The sequence below is a fragment of the Gopherus flavomarginatus genome, chromosome 4 (assembly GCF_025201925.1).
Source record: "Gopherus flavomarginatus isolate rGopFla2 chromosome 4, rGopFla2.mat.asm, whole genome shotgun sequence".
In the NCBI taxonomy this organism is placed as follows: Eukaryota; Metazoa; Chordata; order Testudines; family Testudinidae; genus Gopherus; species Gopherus flavomarginatus.
In genome coordinates, this window is record NC_066620.1 from 152,224,022 (window position 1) to 152,246,375 (window position 22,354).

The following is a 22,354-nucleotide window of genomic DNA, read 5'->3' on the forward strand; positions in this document are numbered from 1 at the left end:
CTAACCAAAACCACACCAAATCCCAAAAACTAAACATATTTTTTCCTGACCTTGTGTATAAATCATAATGAATCAAAAAAGGACACAACCCTACAGATTACCTATAAAGATTTGACATTTTTTAGAAAAACTAAAAAATTCTGATTTAAGTGTGATGTGTGACATAATCAATTTGTTTGCAATACATAGAGGTAGTGGACAGTAAATTCCCAGTCCTTAAGGACTTTTCTACACACAAAACCCTACTAGTATATTTAAAAGCAGTACAACCCTTCCAGTGTGGGCACAGTTATAGCCTTTATACCTGTAAACTGAGAGGAGATAGCTATATTGATAAGGCACCTTTTATACTGTTATAGCTCCAGCCAGACTAGACATTGTACTGATTTAATTATTTTGGTAAAAACTACACCTCTACTCAAACTAGTTGAATTGGTACAACAACCCTGTATAGACCAGAAACTTGCACCATATTAAGTATACAACACTATTCAGCCACCAGTTACAGTGGCCCTTTAGCAGGAAGTTTAGGTTTCATAGTCATTACATAGCATGATGAGGGTGGGATTTCAATTTTAATAATAATATTGACCCCACTCCTGCAACTGAATCTGTGCAGGCAGACGCCTACACCCATGAAGAGCTCCACTGACAGCCTACCTAGATTTGACTTCAGGATGTGCCCATATTGTCTCAGGACACTATCATTAAGAATACTGAAAATTTGGTAGTTTTCATTATACTCTTCTTCACAAAAAAATGAGTAGCACAACATAAGACACTTCATGAAACGTTAAACAATTTTCAATTGGCATGTAATAGAGATGAATTTGGATGGGCTGTCAGAAAAACAGGGGAATTGATACAATGGAGTTATGTAATGAAATGTGAATGCCGAATAATTATGTTAGAATAATTGATTAACTCTTTTGTTTTAAAAACAAGCTCAGACTTTAGATGAAAAATAAAAGATTAAAGCATTTGATTTATAATGACACACTTTCATAATGTGACATAATGACATTAATCTGATATGAAGCGCATCACTGAACAAAACATTAGACTGGCAACTGCAAGTCTCCCAAGTAATATTTCATGAGCAGCCCACAGAACATACAAAAAGGAGGGATGGACACTGAAGCTCTTGTAGGAGGGTGCAAGAGTATACTTCTCTGCCTATATTTTGCCTATTCCCTTGTCCCTCAAGTCTTCACATCTTCCTGAACCCCTACTACACCTCCAAATGCTTTCCCTGCACAGCATATACACCTCTCATCCCCCCCCAATTCTCTCACCCATCCATCACATGGCCAAGCCCTCCTCCCAAGCATACACCCCTCACACCCTCTCCCCTACTCCCTCATCCCCTCCATCATATGACCAGTCCCACCCTCCCAAACACACACTCCACATTCACTCACCCCTGCTCCCTCATCCCCTCCATCACATGGCCAGTCTTACCTTCCCAAACACACACCCCACATTCACTCACCCCTGCTCCCTCATCCCCTCCATCACATGGCCAGTCTTACCTTCCCAAACACACACCCCACATTCACTTACCACTAATCCCTCCATCACATGGCCAGTCCCTCCCACTCAGGACACACCCCTCACCCCTCCATCCAAGTTCCCTCAGGACACACCCCCAGCCTCACTTCCCAACTCCCTCAGCGCCTCCATCACCAGCCAAATCTCCCCAGATCCATGGCCTGCCCCGTCTCCTCCTTCCCCCGCCGCTTCCCCGGAAGCTCCCGCTCCCAGCCGGCCTCGGCTCCCGCCTGTCGACGCAGCCGCGCGGTGAAAGGCTGCGGGCGCTGACGCGGCCCCCGCCGCTCCCGTCTCTAAGCGGTTCCTGCCCCGGTGACCCCGGCGTGTCAGGGCGCTTCCTCCTCCCCGCCCCCGCGGTACCTTCCCGGCGGACACTGGCCTCGGCAGCGGCTGCAGGACCGGCCCGGCGCGCGGAGCTCACCATGAAGCGGGGCTACGAGGTGACCCGCAACCCGCATCTCAACAAGGTACCGGGCAGGTGGGCGGGGCGGGCTGCTGCTGAGGAAGGGCCCGGGGCGGGGGGCTGGTTAGTCCCCGCCGCCCCCAGCTCTGGGCGCGTAACTGGGGGACGTTTCTCCATGGGCGCCTCCCCAGTCCCTCGGACCCGCTGCTCCGCGGGGGGCGCCGGCACCTGTCACACCACAGCGGCGGGAGCTGAACCTGATCCCACCTCCAGCCCGGGTCCTCGCTCCCGTGGGGGGGCACCGGCCTGGTTGGATGCCGGCGGGGTGGGGGCGGAGGCGGTTGTCTTGTAGACTCAGCACTTGGCAACAAACTCTGATACTTCCAAGTTCCTGCGGATCAGCTGATGCTTCCTCTGCCTTAGATAACGCCACTGCCGCCCGGGAGACTCTTAATATAGACTCAGTTCCCTACCCCTTTGTGAACCTGTGCAAGTCACTTCGTCTCCCTATGCCTCAGTTTACCCATTGAGCAAATGAGGCTATTGCTACATAATAGCATTGCCATCAAGCAGAGCGGACATATTTTTGGCAGACAGGGTAGGAAGCACCCATCCCAGGCAGGTGCTGAAAAAAATAGATGCTGATAGAGAATTCAGATACTGATATGATATTGACATGCTCCCCTACAAATTCTTTGTTCCAACATACACCTCTACCCTGATATAACACGGTAAGATTTTTTGGCTCCCAAGGACAGTGTAATAGGTGAAACTGCATTATATTGAAGTTGCTTTGTTCCGCAGGAGCGTGCAGCCCCCCCTCCCCTGGAGCACTGCTTTACTGCATTATATCTGAATTCGTGTTATAACTGGTTACTTTATATCAGGGTAGAGGTGTAATTATTTTCCTAGCACTGTGGTTCTGCTCCTATGCTTGGTTCAGGAGACATCGGTGAGGAAATGTAAGTTCCCCTGCCACCTATCACAATTGCATACTGTTCCCTTTGCTTACCCTCATCAAATGCTGAAGTCAGTTTTGACTTTTGATAGATGACAAGGAAAAGGATATTTAACTTTCGTATGAGCACATTGTTTCTCATTTTTTGCTTTTCCTTTTGTGAATGTATTTGTTCTAATAAACATTTGTGCAATTCAGCTCAAAAGTACTTTATTGGCATGACAAGCGGTGGTGTTGGTCCATCTTGGATACTAAGATTCCACATATTTTCTGTTGTGAATCTAAATCTACAGAGTCTTGAGTGAGGTATTTTGGGATCAGCTGAAATGAAAGGTGATTAAACAAACAACCCAATGCAAAGAATGATGATAAAGGACTTCAAATGTTCCCCAAATGAAATAGAGTAACGGCATTCATGTAAAAAATCTGAATAACCAAGACAAACACCCCTCACTTTAAGAATGCTGTAATTCTAGTACGAACTCTAAAATGCCTCTGGTAGAGGCCACTTTTAGGCAAAACAACACCATCCCTTTTCTGCCCCCCAGTTTCAGTCAACCCTGAATGAAGAGGACCTCTTTGGCTTTTCGGGGCTAGGCAAGATTTCTATTGGGTTTTCTGGCTGAAACTCTTTACTGTGAATGAAGATTTGTGTTATACATGTGCAATAACATTTTCAGACGAGTAGTAAAATTTTCTAAAAAAAGACTCTCCCAAGGGAGGGGATTCTACAACCTATGTGGCTATATAGATGATTATTAGTGGAGGGGAGAAGAGCAAATGGAGAATTTGTGGGACACTGTCAAAAATGTTGCCAGTTGTGGTGATGGTTTATTATGTAATTGTGGCTGCATAAGACATAATAGCCTGAGACTACCAACTGCTACCAGGAGGACTATTTAACAGACAGCCAATATTATAGAGTTGAACTTTAAATAATAATAATAAAAAGTTAGTGGCTCTAAAGTACAAAGGAACATATACAGGAACTTTTCCTGCAAACCAAGAGGCCCTCGCTGAGGTCTGAAATTAACTAATAGTCTTTACACTAAATTTGATACTTTGTGTGAATCAGAAGTATACAATATAGCTATATCCATTTATACAAACAGTTACATAGTTTACCCTACATTCAGTTTCTTAATTTTTATATTTTGTTAGAAAGTTATGAATGACTCTTATTTACTAGGTCAGTTATTTACTTGTGATTTGTGTCAAGCTGCATTTGGATGGAAATGGGACTTAAAACACACAAACAAAGCATTTTAAAATTGTTCTTTATTAGTTTTTTTCCACATTTAAGTTAAATAAAACTAAGTTTATCAAAACACACTTTGCATTTAAAACTGATTTATTTAACAAAGGAAATATCTGTAATTAGTGATTTGAATGGACTGTTTCTGGTCACCATGGCCCAGATCAACAAAAAGAGACTTAAGTGCCTAAACCCCAGTTTTAGGTGCCTATGTCTGAGATTTAGGCACTACTCTGATCCACATATGCCCCGTTTGGCTGCTACCTAACCCTGTAGGGTTTTAAACTCCCTCAGCGCCTAAATTTCCTCAGTAAAAGTTCTCTTGGTGCCTGTATTTCCACCTCTGGGCATGTGCACTGCAGTCTTGCTCTAGGCATTCGGACACCTATCTGATGCCTAAGCCCCAAGGTAGTCCACAAACTGGGGGTAGATAGACGGAACAGCATCTCTCTTGCCATTTTTGCTGCCCCAAGCCCCCTCCCCAAAAAAAAAGCCGCTCGGACTGCTGCCAGAACTGCTGAAGCAATACAAAAGGAAAAAAGTTGCTCAGATTGTGCCACCCCAAGAATGGACAGAATGCCACCCCAGGCACATGCTTCCTCCACTGGTTCCTGGAGCCGGCCCCTGACCACCCCCCAGGACCCCCACCCTTATCCAATCTCCCCTGCTCCCCACCCCCTGACAGCTCTCCTGTAGCCCTCTATCCAACCCTCCCTACTCTCTCCACCCCACATTACCTTTGGGATGGGGGAAAGGGGTTCTCAGTCTTTCTCTGTGCGTTTCCCCTGCTCATTTGGCTGCTCTCCCTGGCAGTTGGGCAGGGCTTGCTCCCTGTCTGGGCTTGGCTGCTGGGGACAGGGGCCAAGCATGCTGGGAGTGGAGGGGAGCCCTGGCTTGCTCTGCCTCTGGCCTGGCAGCAGGGCCCAGGCCCCTTGACCATCCCCCTAGAACTCCCCCTGCCCCCTGACCACGCTGGCCTGGAGCACCAGGTCTGGCAGCGCTATAGCCATGCTGCCTGGCCGGAGCTGCTGCCCAGGTGCTGGGGGAACTGTGACTGTGAGGGAGAAGGGGAGGGGCCAGGGGCCAGCCTTCACCCTGCTCACTACGCTGCCCTGCGGGAAGTTGGCTAACTCCTCCGCAAGCATGTCCTGACCCTGCTCCCTGGCAGGAGCTCGGGGACCAGAGGGAAGGGTACTGTGGGCCAGATGTGGTCTGCGGGCAGTAGTTTGACCCCCTCTGATATAAATGGTCAAGAAAGTAAAAAGACAAATGAGGAAAAAATATTCAAAATCTTCACACTAGCCACAAAACCTGAAATAGTCCGGATTTTGGGAGCTAGTGGTTAAGCACAGTTTTAGGATTCCAATTTACAAGAAAATGCAGCATAACAATTCTATTCATAAGATCTAAACAGATTGAATTTAACTGCTGGGAGATTAAAAGATGACTCTCCAAACTTGTGGACATCCCGTGAGTTAATCAATAATAAGTTTAGAGATTTCTTGGGTCTCTAGGGTTTGCAAATGTATTTGAAAAAATGTTTTATTAATGGTCTAAAACACAAGGTAATTCTTTGATCAGTACAAAGATTTTTCCACTCCCAGATTGATTAATAGGGTTGCAGATATAATTCCATAAGAATTCACCTCTTACATTTTTATTCAAGACGACTTCATTTCAGCCAAACCCAAGTATTGTACTTCCCTTTTCTCCCTTCTAAACCTCAGGCAGTGGAAAGAGAATTTGTTTGCACAATCTAGACCTGGAGAAAATATACTGCATTTTTTTCAATGTGGAAAAAAAATCTTAAAACTTCAAATTATGCACCTGGTTGAAGTCTATATTTTAACAACCCTAAAACCAATAACACATCAAATGTAACCAAAAAGCTTTCCCAGGAGATCCTTATTCATGTCTTGGGCGGAAAAGAATAGAGTTTCTTATGTACAGTTAGAACAGCCATAGTACATAGTCATAAATCCATTTGTTTATGAAACATAGACTTTAAGGTCAGAAGGGACCATTCTGATCATCTAGTCTGACCTTCTGCACAATGCAGGCCACAGAATCTCACCCACCCATTTCTGGAACAAACCCCTAACCTACATCCGAGTTGCTGAAGTCCTCAAATCATGGTTTAAAGACCTCAAGGTGCAGAGAAGCCTCCAGCAAGTGACCCGTGCCCCACTCTGTAGTGGAAGGTGAAAAACCTCCAGGGCCTTTGCCAATCTGCTCTGGAGGAAAATTCCTTCCCAGCCCTAAATATGGCGATCAGCTAAATCCTGAGCATGTGAGCAAGACTCACCAGCCAGCACCCAGGAAAGAATTCTCTGTAGTAACTCAGATCCCACCCCATCTAACATTCCATCACAGACCACTGGGCATACTTACCTGCTGATAATCAAAGATCAATTGCCAAAATTAGGCTATCCGGTCATACCGTCCCTTCCATAAACTTATCAAGCTTAGTCTTGAAGCCAGATATGTCTTTTGTCCCCCACTACTCCCCTTGAAAGGCTGTTCCAGAACTTCACTCCTCTAATTATGCAGTGGATATATTTTATCATCTCTTGTCTTTCATTATTTTGATTTAAAAATTCCTAGGTGCTTGTGTGTCACAGCAGTATCATATGTGTTGGTGTATGTTCCCATATGCGATAGACTGCATTTTGCCTTAACTGTACATAGGTTTTCTGATGAGTAGAACATTCACGAATCCAGAAAAAATAACCTCCCCTAAAACAAAGTACATTATATGTATACAAATATAATAATCTCTATACTCTATATTATTGGGCTTTGGAATATGTCGTCTGTAGAATGCTTCACAATGTATTGAGGTATGCTAAGAGAAAACAGAATCTTGTATTACATAGAAGTCTACACAACAACATTCTTTAGATTGGTGGACGCTTTCTTCATGAAAAAGCAAATGTACAGTCTGTTACCACTTTTGCTTAGCAGCATTCTTTAGCACTGTCCTGCTACTCTTAAAGGTGAATGTGATGTTTAAAGATGACCTTTGTTCTGTCTGTTGAACCTAGTATTGAACATTGACTTGTTGTAAGCCCTGAAGCCTTCAGCATTTTAAATTCTGAAGTTCTCCAAACTGTAATGTAATGTGATATACCTCAAACCTCCATTGCATCTTACATCCAGGGTACCAAGCTGGTACAACTGCATCTAATTCACAAATTCCACTCAGGAAAGATGTGGACATCAGTGTGCTTCAGTGAAGAGCAAATGGAAATCCATAAGGTTGACTGGAAAGTCTGGAAGGCCACTAAGTTGTTGAAGGAAGTGTGTGTGTGTGTGTGTGTGTGTGTGTGTAATTACATGGAATGAGAAGCCTCCAATAACAAAAAATGCTGACCTAACTCCTCTTGGTTTCAAAACACTCTGTAGCGAAAAGTGCTCTGTTTCTTCTGCTGCTAAATTCTTCTTCATCCTTTGTTTTACTTGGGTAACAAAAACATTGTCAACTCTGGGCAATGTTAAGGTTGGTATCTCAATTTCTCTTTAAAAAAAATCTTGCAATGCAAGATTATTTCCATATGTTTCATTGAAATTTGGTTTAGAATATCTCATTAATGCTGTACAGAAGGGTTTTAAATAAGAAATGGAAAAAACTGAAAACATACCTTGAATTCAGATTTTAATAAGTTACTTTTGAAAGACAGATAGGTGTCTTGCATGTGCAATCTTTGGTGGATGTAAAATATATAAGATGACTGTTTTTTTTTTTTTTAGTAGTTTCTGTGGCTTTCTAAAATTTGTTGTTTTCATTTTAAATTGTATTGCACTATAATCATGAACAGGTACAGTATTATAGTTTCATTTATATATGTTCTACAGTTAGTATATTTGTACACTTTTTAATATATAGATCCTCTTGGTATTTGTCAAGGTTCCTTCCCCACTCTGAACTTTAGGGTACAAATGTGGGGACCTGCATTTGTGGACACTTGTAAGCTTAATTACTAGCTTAGATCTGGTAACTCTGCCACCATCCAGAAATTTCAGTGTTTGGATCACTTCTTGTCCCCCCCAAAACCTTCCCCTCCCTGGGCAGCCTTGAGAGGCTTCACCAATTCCCTGGTGAACACAGATCCCAACCCCTTGGATCTTAAAACAAGGAAAAATCAATCAGGTTCTTAAAAAAAAAAAGCTTTTATTTAAAGAAAGAAAAGTAAAAAAATAATCTCTGTAAAATCAGGATGGAAAATACTTTACAGGGTAATCAGATTCCTATAGCCCAGAGGAACTCCCTCTAGCCTTAGATTCAAAGTTACAGCAAGCAGAGGTAAAATCTTCTCAGCAAAAAAAAGGGACATTTACAGGTTGAGAAAACAAAAGTAAGACTAATCCGCCTTGCCTGGCTATTACTTGCAATTTTGAAACATGAGAGACTGATTCAGAAAGATTTGGAGAGCCTGGACTGACATCCGGTCCCTCTTAGTCCCAAGAGCGAACAACCCCCAAAACAAAGAGCACAAACAAAGACTTCCCTCCACCAAGATTTGAAAGTGTCTTGTCCCCTCATTGGTCCTCTTGTCAGGTGTCAGCCAGGTTTACTGAACTTCTTAACCCTTTACAGGTAAAAGAGACATTAACCCTTAACTATCTGTTTATGACAGTATTAAATACTTAAATAGAATCAACTTTGCACAGTGCCTCCTGATAGATTAGCAAAAAGATATAGTTCCTGTTTCAGGGAATTTCTGTGGTCTAAATGTTGCTTTGGGATCCACCAGCTTGTGTCCCTGAATTGTGTAGAAACCGATTGACTTCAGTGGGACTGCCACAGCGAATTATAACACCTTCTTTGCTGGCTTATCAGTGCTCAGTGTGCAGGGTTGGCTCCGACCGACCCTTTCTCTCCTTCCTCACTTCCTGATCTTCTGCTTCAAAGGAGCTGAGGAGTTGGTGCATAGCATTGGTTGGCTCCCAGGCATCCCACCGCAAGGTCTGGGTAATCCATGTGGTAACTGGAGTTAGGATCAGGGTCAGTGGGTCCACTGGATGATTGAATTGCTAAAGGAGCACTCAAGGAAAAGAAGGCCATTGCAGAAAAGCTAAATGAATTCTTTGCATTGGTCTTCATTGCTGAGGATGTGAGGAATCCCCACACCCAACCCATTCTTTTTAGGTGACAAATCTGAGGAACTTTTCCAGATTGAGGTGTTAATAGAGGAGGTTTTGTAACAAATTGATAATTTAAATAATAATAAGTCATCAGGATCAGATGGCATTTTCCCAAGAGTTCTGAGGAACTCAGATACTAACTGTGGTATGTAGCATATCACTTAAATCAGCCTCTGCATGAGATGACTGGAAGATAGTTAATGTAATGCCTATTTTTAAAAAGACTTCAAAGGTGAACCTGGCAATTACAGACCTATAAGCCTAACTTCATGTGGTGTTTAGATGTTGTTAGAACTGGGAGCACTGGCTGTTGGGAGTCTGAAAGGACAGGAAACAGGAAGGAGGGGGGAGGAGTTGAGGCAGAGTGAGAGCTAGAGAAGGTGCAGCAGCAGATTGGTAAAGAGTTTTCCACTTCATAAAAATAAAGTCCTGTTGAAGGGTGTTAGTATCTTGTCTGGTTGATACAACGCTTCACTACCAGGTAAACTGGTTGAAACTATAGTAAAGAACAAAATTAACAGACATGTAGATAAAAATGATAAGTTGGGGACTGTTGTCAGTAGTTACCGGTATGGTGCTCTGCTCTTGTTCGATGATAACATTCGGCTGCGTGCGTGTTCCCTCTGTGTGCTGCCCCAGTTCTGTGCAGATGGCTAACACAGCAGACACTGAGTGACCACAGACGCTAGTAAGGTACGAAGGAACCTGAGCCAGGTTTATTGTCAAATGAAGCACAGTAGTAGCTTCCTGTAGACTCTACAAGACCTACTACGAATTTTTGCCCCCTGGCAATGGACCAGCTCAGTCAGTGGTGGGACTTTCCACTGCCTCCTAGACCAGACAAAGATGTACACTCCGGGACCTACTTTTATACAGTTACAGGACAGATTACTCATCCCTACTGACGTATTGAGGTATAGCCCCTTATCTCATTGGTGTGCTGTCTCCCCTTTTGATCATGTTGTTTCAAACATATCTATCCATCATGCTGTCCTTTTTAACCCTGTCTTTAAGATGCACCTGCCTGTTCCTCATGATCTCTGTGGAATGTTCTGATGCCATCTTAGCACAAGTTCCTCTTATTAGCACTTATGTGTGGATGCACCTGCTTCTAGCAGTCTTCTTCTTGCCAACTTCTGTGAGTGGGGCCTGCCTCTGGCTCACAGCCCAGCCTTTGCTTAGCAATGCCTGGAAGTACTTTGGTTCAGGCTTCAGGCCTCAAATTGGGCCTCTGACACAAGAGTTTGTGTTTCAGGGCCTTATCTTACTACAGGGACCAGTCAAAATGGCTTTTGTAAAGTGCAATCACGCCTTACCAATCTATTAGAATTCTTTGAGGGGAGTCAACAAACGTGGACAAAGGTATCCAGTATGCCCCTGTCTTCACTTGGTTTGAGTCCATGATCTTCTAACTCAGAGGTAGGCAGCATATGCAACACGTGTATATACTTATATACTTGGCACTCCTAAATACTTGTATCTATTCATCACACTTCTGTTGTATATGAAATAGCCTATGAGTTCATCATAGCAATAACACATTTAAATGATAAAATGAACTAATTGGCTACAGAGGGTTTCTGAAAATGCACCTGCAGAAATTCTGTCTCAGGGCATTGAACTATGCACTCCGTATAGTGCAAAATTAGGTGACAGTCTCATCACATCTGAATGACCTTTTGTGGGCAGGAAGATACAAGCATGCTGAAAGCCAATCCAGTTTTCACTCTAGACCCTTATATACTTGCTGTGGAAGCAAGCATCCTTGGAAGATGATAAACTACAAAAAACTCATATTATGCATCCTTTTAGTTCATTTTGACATCTCTGTCAGGGTGTGACTTAAACCAAAAAATCCCTTACAAATATGGCCATAGGGGATCAGATCAGTGGTTTGAGTCCAGTATCCTGTCTGGCAAGTGACCAGTACCAGCTGCATTGGAAAGAAAGTTTAAAAAAAACAAGTAACGAGCAATTATGGTACTTGGAGATTTCCTCTACTACCTCCTGTTAGAGATTGGCTTTATGACATGAGAGTTTATATGCCTTCCAAACCAGGGAGTAACAAGAGGACAAAGTTTCTCTGTGGCAATAGAAATAATGTCCGTGGCCGAGAGAAACTGCTGTCAAAAACAGTTCACGTAAAGGACAAAGAAAATAGGAGAGCTGAGGTCCTTTTAGTCCTCCACTGTCTTAGGAGGCATTTTGGACTTTCTAGACAGCCAGAGATCCCACTTTATTCCTGCAGAAAACATTAGACCTCTTGAAGTAAGGACTCTTTTTCATTCAGATCAGGAACACCTACAGTTTAACAGCCTAAGCATTGGAAGAGATGTAGTTCACCATGGATTCTTCATTAACTCGTGGTACAGTGTGCTATCCACATGGAATTCAACCACAATGTTTCATTTGTTGATCTGGTTGAATTTACATTTCTAGTGTGAGGGGAAACAAAGTTCTTGGGGCAGGGACTGCCTCTTCGTGCAGTGCTTAGAGCAATGACCTCTATTGCTATTGTGATACAAATATTGTAATAATCTAAAAGTTCTGTTGATTTTAGCTATGTTAGAGTTTCTTCAGGAGGTTTCGTTGGGTCTTATAACCAAACATAGAAGCGTGGATACCAGCCATAGCAGCATTTTGTAGACAAGAATTTTGGATCCTCCATTTGAGTATCAGGTGCCACAGTGACGAACTAGACAAGCCTGTTGCTGGCCTTTCTAGTTGCCATTACGTCTGAAAAACAAGTTTTGGAATTAGTTCCCATATCCATACAAGAACCACACTGCCTTTGTCAAGAGGAAAAGGTTTGTTGTATGGTTCCAGAAGCCTTTTTATTCAAGGAAAGATCTTCTTTCCACAGTTGCTGGGAAATAGCTATCCCATCATTTTGTTCTCATCCTTTGAAGGTTGTGACATAAATGGGCATTCCTGGAGCTCTAAAGATATATCTCAAGCATATGGAGTTTGTACGCCAATTTTACCCTGTTCGTCTCATTCTGTCCAAAATACCTTATGGCTCAAGGTTGTTGCTGGCAAGGCGTAAAAAATCCTGCACCAATTGGCATGCTAGGCATCAGTGAAACTATTAACAGACGTTCCTAGAGGCAGTGGAGGAAAAGTATATGGGCGTCAGGAAGATTTGCAAAGTAGGTTTCCATTCCTCTACAAAGTCATCCTTTGGTAGAAGATACTACTGCATTGATTCCCACATCAGTCCTTCATTTATAAAGTTCTTGCTTTCTATGGAGGGAACTCCCATTTCTGCCTATTATTCTACCATAATAAATAAACTCTTCTTATCCTTTCCTCCCGTACTTCTGGGATTCACTGCTTGCTACTTCCCATTAGTAATGAATGAGGAGAGAAACCTATGCAATGGATTGAGAAATTTCTAACATAATTTTCTTTCTGTTAGCAACTTCTCTTCTAATTCAAACCCTTCTTCTGGTCTAATAAATGACCAGAATATAAATGGAACATTTTCTCTAAAGGAAGACTTAGACATACATTGTCTTAAGGTTAATACATTATATCTAATGGCTTAGTGCTAAAAATCTGTTGCTGGAGTGTTTCTTCTCTTGTGGAAGAACTCTTCTGGAGGCCTGAGCTGAAGGGTGGAGCATAGCCTTGGTGCCTCCTGCAACAACTTTGGACCACCTCTTAATTCCATAGGTGGAGGCATGGATTCATTAGTAAAGCTATGACTTAGTCATGTATATTTTTATTAAAAGTCATGGACCGGTCACAGGCAATAAACAATTCATGCCAGTGACCTATCCATAACTCTTCTACCATAAATACTCCTGACTAGATCTTAGCGGCAATGTGCCTGCTGCTTGGGGGCAAGTGCACTGGGAGGCCTGATGCTGGAGAGGCGCTCTGGGGCCAGCAGCATCAGCTGCTGGGGGCTGCCGAGCAACAACTGCTCCGGCTGCTCCTGCGACTGCTGCTCAGGCAGTCTCCAGGGCTAGCCGCATCGGCTGCTGCTTGGATGGCTTAGGGGTCAGCCACGTTGGCTGCTGCAGAAGTCACGGAGGTTGTGGAAAGTCACTGAATCCATGACTTCATCGACCTCCGTGACAGATAAGGAGCCCTACCCATTAGTAATGAATTTGTTGAGAAGCTGCTAACAGAGAAAATGATCAGATAAGAAATTTCTCATTTGGCTTCACGTGCAACATAAACATGAGTGCTTAGCACTCAGTCTTTCTTCCAGAATATGTCTCTGTTTAGTTAGGTCATCCACCTGAGAGGATATCGAGTAAAAATTGAAGGCGTAGCCCTTGAACAAATAAATGTTGCTTTTGTGGTGAATATGTAAACTGTTGTGACCAATTCTGTTTCTTATGCTGATTCTTTCAGCTGTTTTTTGGATAATTTCTGATGTATAAACCAATCCCAACCCAAACAGCTGCCAGAGGGAAACAGACCTTTATAGCTGAAGAGCCTCAGACATAAATTGGTCTCTGGGGCCTCAATTTGGAGCTCAGCTTTGCGGACATGTCTATTCCTTTGGCTACGTCTTCACTACCCGCCGTATCGGCGGGTAGCAAACGATTGCTCGGGGATCGATATATCGCGTCTCATCTAGACGCAATATATTGATCCCCGAACACGCTTATATTGATTCCGGAACTCCACCAACCCCAACGGAGTTGCAGAGTCGACATGGGGAGCCGCAGACATCGATCCCGCACCATGAGGACGGTAATTCGATCTTAGATACTTCGACTTCAGCTACGTTATTCACGTAGCTGAAGTTGCATATCTGAGATCGATTTTCCCCCGTAGTGTAGACCAGCCCTTCATTGTTTTACAGCATTTAACTTTGCTGATAGTCCCAAGTTTTGTAGTGGATATTAGACTCCTGCTCTTCTGCCAGGCCTAAGAAAAATGTACTTGCTTTTGAGAGAACGACATTGTTGCTGGTGGGTTCTCTGGTTTTTTGGTTGGTTTATTCTTTGTTTTTGAAATGCCCAAAATATTCTTTTCCTGGGGAATAATGGCATGACCATGAATGTGGGAAAACTAAAAATGCGAAATAAGAATTGAACTCCACCTTTTCAAATGTAAAGAAAATAAATAAAAATTATTTATCTTTAATTCAGAGAAGTAAACACCCTTAATTAATTAGCTTTTTGTTTTGCAGTTCACTAGTAATTTTAATGCCAAAAAAAAAGAAATCGCTATGGCTACACTTTTGTTGGCACTGCATATGTAGCTGCACACCTGGTGGGCCGTGTCCACAGTTGTCACAGCAGTATGCAGTGATGTGCCACAGTGAAAGGCTCTGGCAGAGCTTTTCCCTGCTGCCTTTCCCTACTGCTGGAGCCTTTCGCTGTGGCAGGGAAAGGTAGTGGGACGCTATACTGCTAAAAATAGCAGTGTAGATCTGGGAGGCACTGCTTGGGCGTGTAGGGTACTCTGGGGGTACCACAGGTGCATAGGGCACTTATTTGCCTAAGCAGTGTCTCTCTGTCTACACTGCTATTTATATCTGCACTAGCTGTAGGGTGACTAGATAGCAAATAAGAAAAATTGGGATGGGGTGGGGGTGGGGGTAATAGGAGTCTTTATAAGAAAAAGACCGCCACAATAGGGACTGCCCCTATAAAATCGGGACATCTGATCACCCTAGCTAGCCGAGCGTGCAGTGTTTATGTTCTTCATGCCACCATAAGAGTAGATGTAGGCTATATCTTTTCTGATGCCATGTCCTCTGTTAATAAAAAATCTCTTCATTCTTAATTTTATTGTTATGAAATATAAATCTCGCATCCAGAATATAGGTTACACCAGCTTTCTATTATTTCTAGTGAGAAACTGATATTTATTATCTAGCAAAGTACAGCTTAATAATCATAAGAGTTATGTCTGTCTGGAATGCTAAATAGAGCACACACAACTAAAGTTGCTCCCCTACTTTTGGTTTTCCTTGTGATATACACCTCAAACCTCTAAATAGACATTCAGCTCATATAAAGCTATAAATGCAGTTCTGAATGAACTTTACATCTAGTTTACATAAAACATGTAATGGGGAAGACCTCATGCATAGGTTTTCCTCTGTATCCAGTGAGGATGTGGAGAAGTACTGCTGCAAACAGATTCTGAAAAAGTGTCACACTTTGTTCTTAATGTATCATATTTATTGGATTAATGTTTTATAAGAGATGGCACATACACCCACATGACTCTTTTTTTTTTAATATTATGCAAAATATATTTAATTTAAACTGTATGTAACTAATGCAATGAATCCTGACTGAGTTTCATAGCATAATACCTATAAAGTAATTAAGCGTAAGTGGAATTAAGTCCTTTTTGTAATAAAGGGTATTTTGTCCAAAAATGGGACTGTTAGTGCTCTCTTAATATGTCTTTTTTTTTAGATAACATTTTATTATTTGGTGATACTGAAAATTGATAACTTGGAAACCAGATCAGAACATTAAATACTATTTTAGCATATCAGCTACAAAAAAGTTCAATAAAATATATGAAATGAGGTTTATAACTTTAATGCAGGGGTCCCCAACGCGGTGCCTGTGGGTGCCATGGCGCCATGTGTACTGGCTGGCGGATGAGCATCTGCCGAAATGCTGCCGACAAGCTGCGTCATCCAGAGGTGCCACCTCCGATTTTCGGCGGTATTTCGGTGGCGACGACTCTGGATGATGCTGCTTGTCGGCAGCATTTCAGCAGCGACGTCTATTGACGTTTCCACTTGCTGGCTGAATTTCGGCAGATGCTCCTCCACCGCCATGGTCCTCCGTGGCTCGTTGTCTGGCGCTCGCCAGACGAAAAAGGTTGGGGACCACTGCTTTAATGTAATTGTACCAGGAAGAATAATAAGCTTTTTTCCAGAATTTGACTAGGTAAACAAGCTATTCTTTATATTTTATGTAGATTCTTATAACTTCCTCTTTTCTGTAGTTTCTGAGCTCTTCCATTAGTACATTGTGACATGAGCAACATCTAACAGATGTGGTTCATACTTTCAATTCCCTTCTTCCCAGAAGGAAAATTGTATGTGTAATGTACTGTTTTGGGAGGTGTATACCTTGCTATGTGTTAGAAGGCAAGATCAAAGAAATGTGCCTTGCACTTAGGATTGCCAACTTTCTAATCGCACAAAACTGAACACCCTAGTCCTGCCCCTTCCCCAGGCCCCACCCGTGCCCCGAGGCCCTGCCACCCACTCACTACATTCCCCCCTCCCTCGGTGGCTCGCTTTATCCAACCCTCACTCGCTTTCACTGGGCTGGGGCAGGTGGTTGGCAACCAGACACCTGATCACCCTACTTGCATTTGGAGTGGAAGCTGGTGAGGTTTGTGGTGATCTTAAGTTTCTGTGGGAGTTCATTGCACAGTCTTGGGCTGGCTCCCGAGCAAACTCTTGTCTCCTGCACAGATGAGCTTTAACCTTATGCTAGAAAATTCTGTCATGGCTGAGGGGTAGAGTTGTTGACTATGGTCTTCATCTTGGATCCTTAGGCAATCTTTTAGATATCATGGGTCTAGGTCATTGAGTGCCCTAAAGAGTAGAACAGAGATCTTGAGCTTGAATTAATATTTTATAGAAATCCAGTGTAGAAAATGGAAGATGGGTTCAATGTGCTTGCAGTAGCCTGTAATATTGAGAAGACATGCTGCAGCATTCTCTACTAGAAAGAGTTTGCCAAGGGCTGACGGCTTCATGCCCAGATACATTGCATAGTGTTGCCCAGATAGAAGGTAACAAAGATGTATATAATTGAGGCTGGGTCATTGTCTGCCACAATAATATAGGGTCTCCTAGCCCACCCCAGATAGTGGAAAGCTGCTCTCTGCTTCTGGATGCTACTACATGAGAACTTATCATGAAGAATCTAGGAGTACTCCCAAACTACAAACTGAGTTGATCAATTGTTAGTATGTGTCTTCAACCAAAGGAGACTGTACTGTGGCTGAAAACTCCTCAAAGTGCTTTCCTTTGCTGTGCCCCACTCCCAAGCATTACCTCTATCTTGCATGGGATCAGCTTCAATCAGTTGTTTTTCAATCATAAACTGATTTTGTCTAAGCATTGGAACATTTTGCTAGTAGTGGTGTAATTGTATGTGATGGAGAAGTGGAGCTGTACATTATCTGCACGTTGCTGACACATGAGTCCCTGTCATCTTACCAGTTTGCCTGATAGCTAGGGAGACAACTGATCTTTGTGGAGCTCTACAAGTGATGTGTCCAGTGGTGGAAGTGCCGTTTCACAGTACAATGCTTTGGGTGTGTCCCTGTGGAGAGGACTTAAACCATTTTAGTGCAGTTCCTTGAACCCATGCCACCTCTCCAAAAGTAGTATCTTATGGTCCACAGTGTCAAATACTGCAGAGAGGCCTATCTGGATGAGAATGGATGCCTGCTCACCATCCATTAACAGCAGGATATCATCTATCAGTGCCACAAAATTGGTTTCTGTCCCATGTCCTAGCCTGGTTCGAGTTTGTGCCAGGTCAAGGATATTAGGTTAATTTAGGTGAGTTTATAGTTGGCCTTTGGCTATTGTTAGGGCCCTACGAAATTCATGGACTGTTTTGGTCAATTTCACAGTCGTAGGATTTTAAAAATCATAAATGTCATGATTTCAGCTATTTAAATGCTAAATTTCACTGAGTTGTAATTGCACGGATCCTGACCCAAAAAGGAGTTGTGGACGGGGGTCACAATGTTATTGTAGGGGGGCATCTGGAGAGTGGTGGCTGCTGGCTGGGAGCCCAGCTTTGAAGGCAGAGCCATCGCCAGCACCAGCGCAGAAATAAGGATGGGATGGGATGGTAAGGTATTGCCACTCTTCTCTGCTGCTACCTGCAGAGCTTGGCCCTCAGTCAGCAGCCACCACGCTCTGTCCACCCACCTCTGAAGCCAGCAGTGCAGAAGTAAAGGATGGCTTAGTATGGTATTGCCACTCTTAGTTCTGCATTGTTGCTTGTGGGTGCTGCCTTCAGAGCTGGGCACCTGGCCAACAGCTGCAGCTCTCCAGCCACCCAGGTCTGAAGGCAGCACAGAAGTAAGGGTGGCAATACCGCAACTCCCCTGCAACTCCCTTTTGGGTCAGGACCCTCAATTTGAGAAACCCTGGTTTCCCCCATGAAATCTGTATAATATAGGGCAAAAGCACATAAAAGTCCAAATTTCACAGGGGCAGACCAGATTTCACGGTCCATGATGCATTTTTCACGTCCATGAATTTGGTAGTGCCCTAGCTATTGTCTCTGCTTTAACATTTTCTGAGGTTTGATACTGATCGGTGGTTAACTAGAACTGATGCGTCCAGTGTGGGTTTCTTCAGTGTTGATCTGACTGTTGCAAGTTTGAAGATGGAAGGGAAGATTCTTTGGTTATTTTAGTAATGACTGGCACCACTTGCTCACTCTCACCATAATTTTACATATCTATTATTCCACTTTTTTTCTTTAACTTAATATAAATGAATTTCTTGAAGAATCTGGACTCTATATTTATATCTTCAGTTCAATTGGACTCAGGATAATAGTGCCTGAAAATCAAATCATGTTTATTTAGATGCTTAAATATGGATTTAGGGACTTGGGTTTGAAAATTTTCATCATTGTAGAAATTTAATAGGCACAATTTAAATAAAGGAAGCACTGTAATTGGAAACAATACCCATGAAGGTCACCATATGGGCTTGTCTTAAATATGTAGCTAACTTTTAAAATTCCATGGAATTGTGATACTGTATATGCTCCAAGTACAATATGTACTTTATTTCATTGAGATTTGAAAAAGAGTTCTGTATATCTCTAAAGCGTGTCTCTTTCACCAGCAGAAGTTGGTCCAGTAAAAGATATTACCTCCCCTCTTGTCTCTCTACATTGTTTGGTATTCCAAAATGCTGTCTAAGACATTGTGCTGTAGTGTCTCCTTTAATGAGGCTTCTAATTTTACTCACTGTGGGACTGTTTTCACAGTAAAGCTAGCAAGATATGTTACAACAATCGGCATGCTATATCTTTTATCTTCAAATGCAGGAAGCTGCATCCTAGCAGCTTTTTCCTTTTTGTGAATAACCAGTAAATATGACATTCTTGGAAATGGCAACAGGCTTAAGCAGCATAATTTTCAAGGCTAGTACACAGCAGTATCTTGTGTAGATGACATTTATTTCAGATTACTCTTTTTTCCCCTCGTAGCTATAAATTGTATTTTCTCATAACAAGTTAAGTATATGATGGGACTCTACATAATTGTTTTTGCCAAGTATTAATATGTATATTGTCAAGGGTAGATAAAAAATCAATGATTAAAAAAAAAATTAAAAAATTAGATTTGTTTTGCTTTAAATCCTTTTTTTAATGTTTTTTGAGGAAAAAAACCTATCTAAAGATCATTTTAATTAAGATACATTATAACTCAAAGATCTCTCATCATGGAATAGGGATTATATATTCATGTAATGTTTCAGAAAAGTTTTGTAAATGAGTTCCAAAAGTTCATGGATTAGGGATCCAATCTTATGGGGTTCTAGGGACTTTCTATCTACCCAATGGGACTTAGTGCACAGTCTCTAGAAGATACCATCAGAGATGCTTAGTTTTGCAGTTCTCAAACTGGATTTGTGTCTCCAGAGATAACATGCTTGTTAACAGCAAAAATGTTTTAAAATAAATAATATATTTAAATCAGTTTGTTAGGTGTGCAAGATCAGATTTACATTTTGTGAAACAATGTAGAAATGCTTTTTGCTGAGAATTACTTGTACAATCTACCATCAATGTATGACTCTGATAAAAAAAATCTTTATCATAACCATACATCTTATTCATTGAAACCTGAAGTGGTCATTAGCTGTTTTGGGAAGAGGTGGAATTTGGTTGTACTTATGAGAGCCTGTCTTCATGTACAGTGTGCAGTGCCACTGTAGCAATTTAGTGAAGATGCTACTACAGTGATGATAGAGCTTTTCCCATTGTCATAGTTAATCCAGCTTCCTGAGCGGCGGTAGCATTGACATGGCGCTGTCTACACGGGGGGGTTAGGTCAGATAACTATGTTGCACAGAGGTGTGGATTTTTCACACCCTTGAGCAAAGTAGTTATGCTGATATAAGTCTGTAGCGTTGACCTGCCCTAACCAAAATTCTGTTCAGTATTTAGCTTAAGATCAGTGAAGGATTTGGTTCATGTTCTGCTCTTCGCCTTAAGTATAAAAGAGGGATCCAAATATCGCTAGCTCAGTTTTTAAATGAAATATTGTTTGTATGTATACTCTGCAATCTCCAAGAATGAGAATTCAGCTACAGAATACATTTGGCAATATGTTCTTGGAAAAGAGCTCTGATTCTTTGATTTATAGTGTTTAAAGTACCTTGCCAAATAGTGTGTATGAATAAAAGTACTGAAAATAAAAACCGGTCTGTCTCCAATTATCTGTGCTATACTGTAACAAAAAATGTCAGTGGAATTGATACTACATTCATACGTCTGTGATCTAATTTAGAATCAATATTAAATATACTGATCTATATCCATCCCTCACTCCGTTCAGTTATACCAGTAATGGAAGTGAGCATTAAATCTAACTTCATTTTCTTTTAAAATGATTTTCTCCTGCTTTACGATTATTTCAACTGAGAGATTCACAGTGGGCGCTTACAGACCATAGAAGAATAAGCTTAACATTTAAAATTTTACCTCAATCCAAGTAAATATGGGAAAGGTGCCAAATATGTCAATGTTAATATTGTATAAATGTCTCTGCTAATGGCCTTTTTAAGTAAATATAACGTTGTCCCCTTGAGTGAAGAGGCAAGGGAACTGTTAAATGCTGTGCAAAGGAGGACACTTTGGAAAAGGAAATACTGTATTTGTTAATGAGCAAGAGGCCTTGATCAAGTTGCAAATGTGAACGTACATATTTTTCCTGGAGAGGGGTAGGGACGTGTTAGTATGCACTTACACATGTGTTTTTTTAAAAAACCAGATATTTATGCATGCGTGTCACTCACCTGCATTTGGAGGGTTATGCCTGAAAATGACTCTCATTTCACTTTCCAAAACACTCCACACCTGTGTAGAAAAAATAACAGGGCCAAGCCTCATCCCCAAAAGACCAAGTGTATAGAGATGGAGGAGAGGGAGGACCAGGAATGGGGAAGAGAAATATAGGGTAAGAAGAGGACAAAAAGAGGCCACAAAACCCAAACATTGTTATGAAGGAAGTGTGTTTTAGACGGGAAAAAAATAAGTGGATGAAAAATTATAGGAAGAAAACCAGTCTCAGGGAAAACATGGATATTGGAAGAGAATCCCTCAAGATATAGAGGAAAAAGTCAAGCAAAAAATTAAGGGATTGCATTCTGAGTCTGATATAATGGTGCTTTGGCTGTTCCTAGTGGCAATAAAAATTGATCTGGAAATTATCCCACCTTTGGACAAAATAGAATTGACAATCTATCATCTAGCCCTGTTGGAATATGCAAATACAAAAAGTTAATGGGACTGTAAGCTAAAACAGTTCATGTTGCCACTCCCAACTTTAAAAATAAGTTTGGCCAAGAGTAGAATCAAGTTCAGTTTTATAGCAGTTTAACTCCACTGATTTCATTGAGGATGCTACTGATTTATCCAGTCTCCATTCACATGGGTTCATTGTTTTTTTTAAAGATGATAGAGACGAAGTGGGTAAGGTAATATCTTTTATTGGACTAACTTCTGTTGGTGAAAGAGACCAGCTGCCCAGACTAAAGAAGAGCTCCATGTAGCTCGAAAGCTTATCTGTTTTATTGGACCAGTGTCTGTTAATGAAAGATATTACCTCACCTACCTTGTCCCTCTCATATCCTGGGACCAATACAGCTTCAACAACACTTTTATGAAGAGAAATCTTTTTGCAACATCAGGAATGTCAAGTCAGGATTTCCCTGGAGTTCTACTTTCTCAGTCCTTAATCAATGGGATTGGATGGTGAATCTTTACAAAAGAACTTTTCAGACTGTATGACATTTGAGTTTTAAAAGGTTAAATAAAAGCTTGATTAT

The 22,354-nt window shown here is 41.9% G+C and overlaps 1 protein-coding gene across 1 annotated transcript in view; it reads left to right on the top strand.

The window, feature by feature from the left end:
* The first annotated feature begins 1,859 nt into the window (after window positions 1–1,859).
* ME1 (malic enzyme 1) overlaps window positions 1,860–22,354 on the top strand; it is a 367,704-nt gene continuing 347,209 nt past the window's right edge. Inside the window, exon 1 of the mRNA XM_050950148.1 lies at window positions 1,860–2,018. Within this exon, the coding sequence (XP_050806105.1) occupies window positions 1,974–2,018 (45 nt within the window). The 5' untranslated portion in view covers window positions 1,860–1,973. The remainder of the gene's footprint in view (window positions 2,019–22,354) is intronic.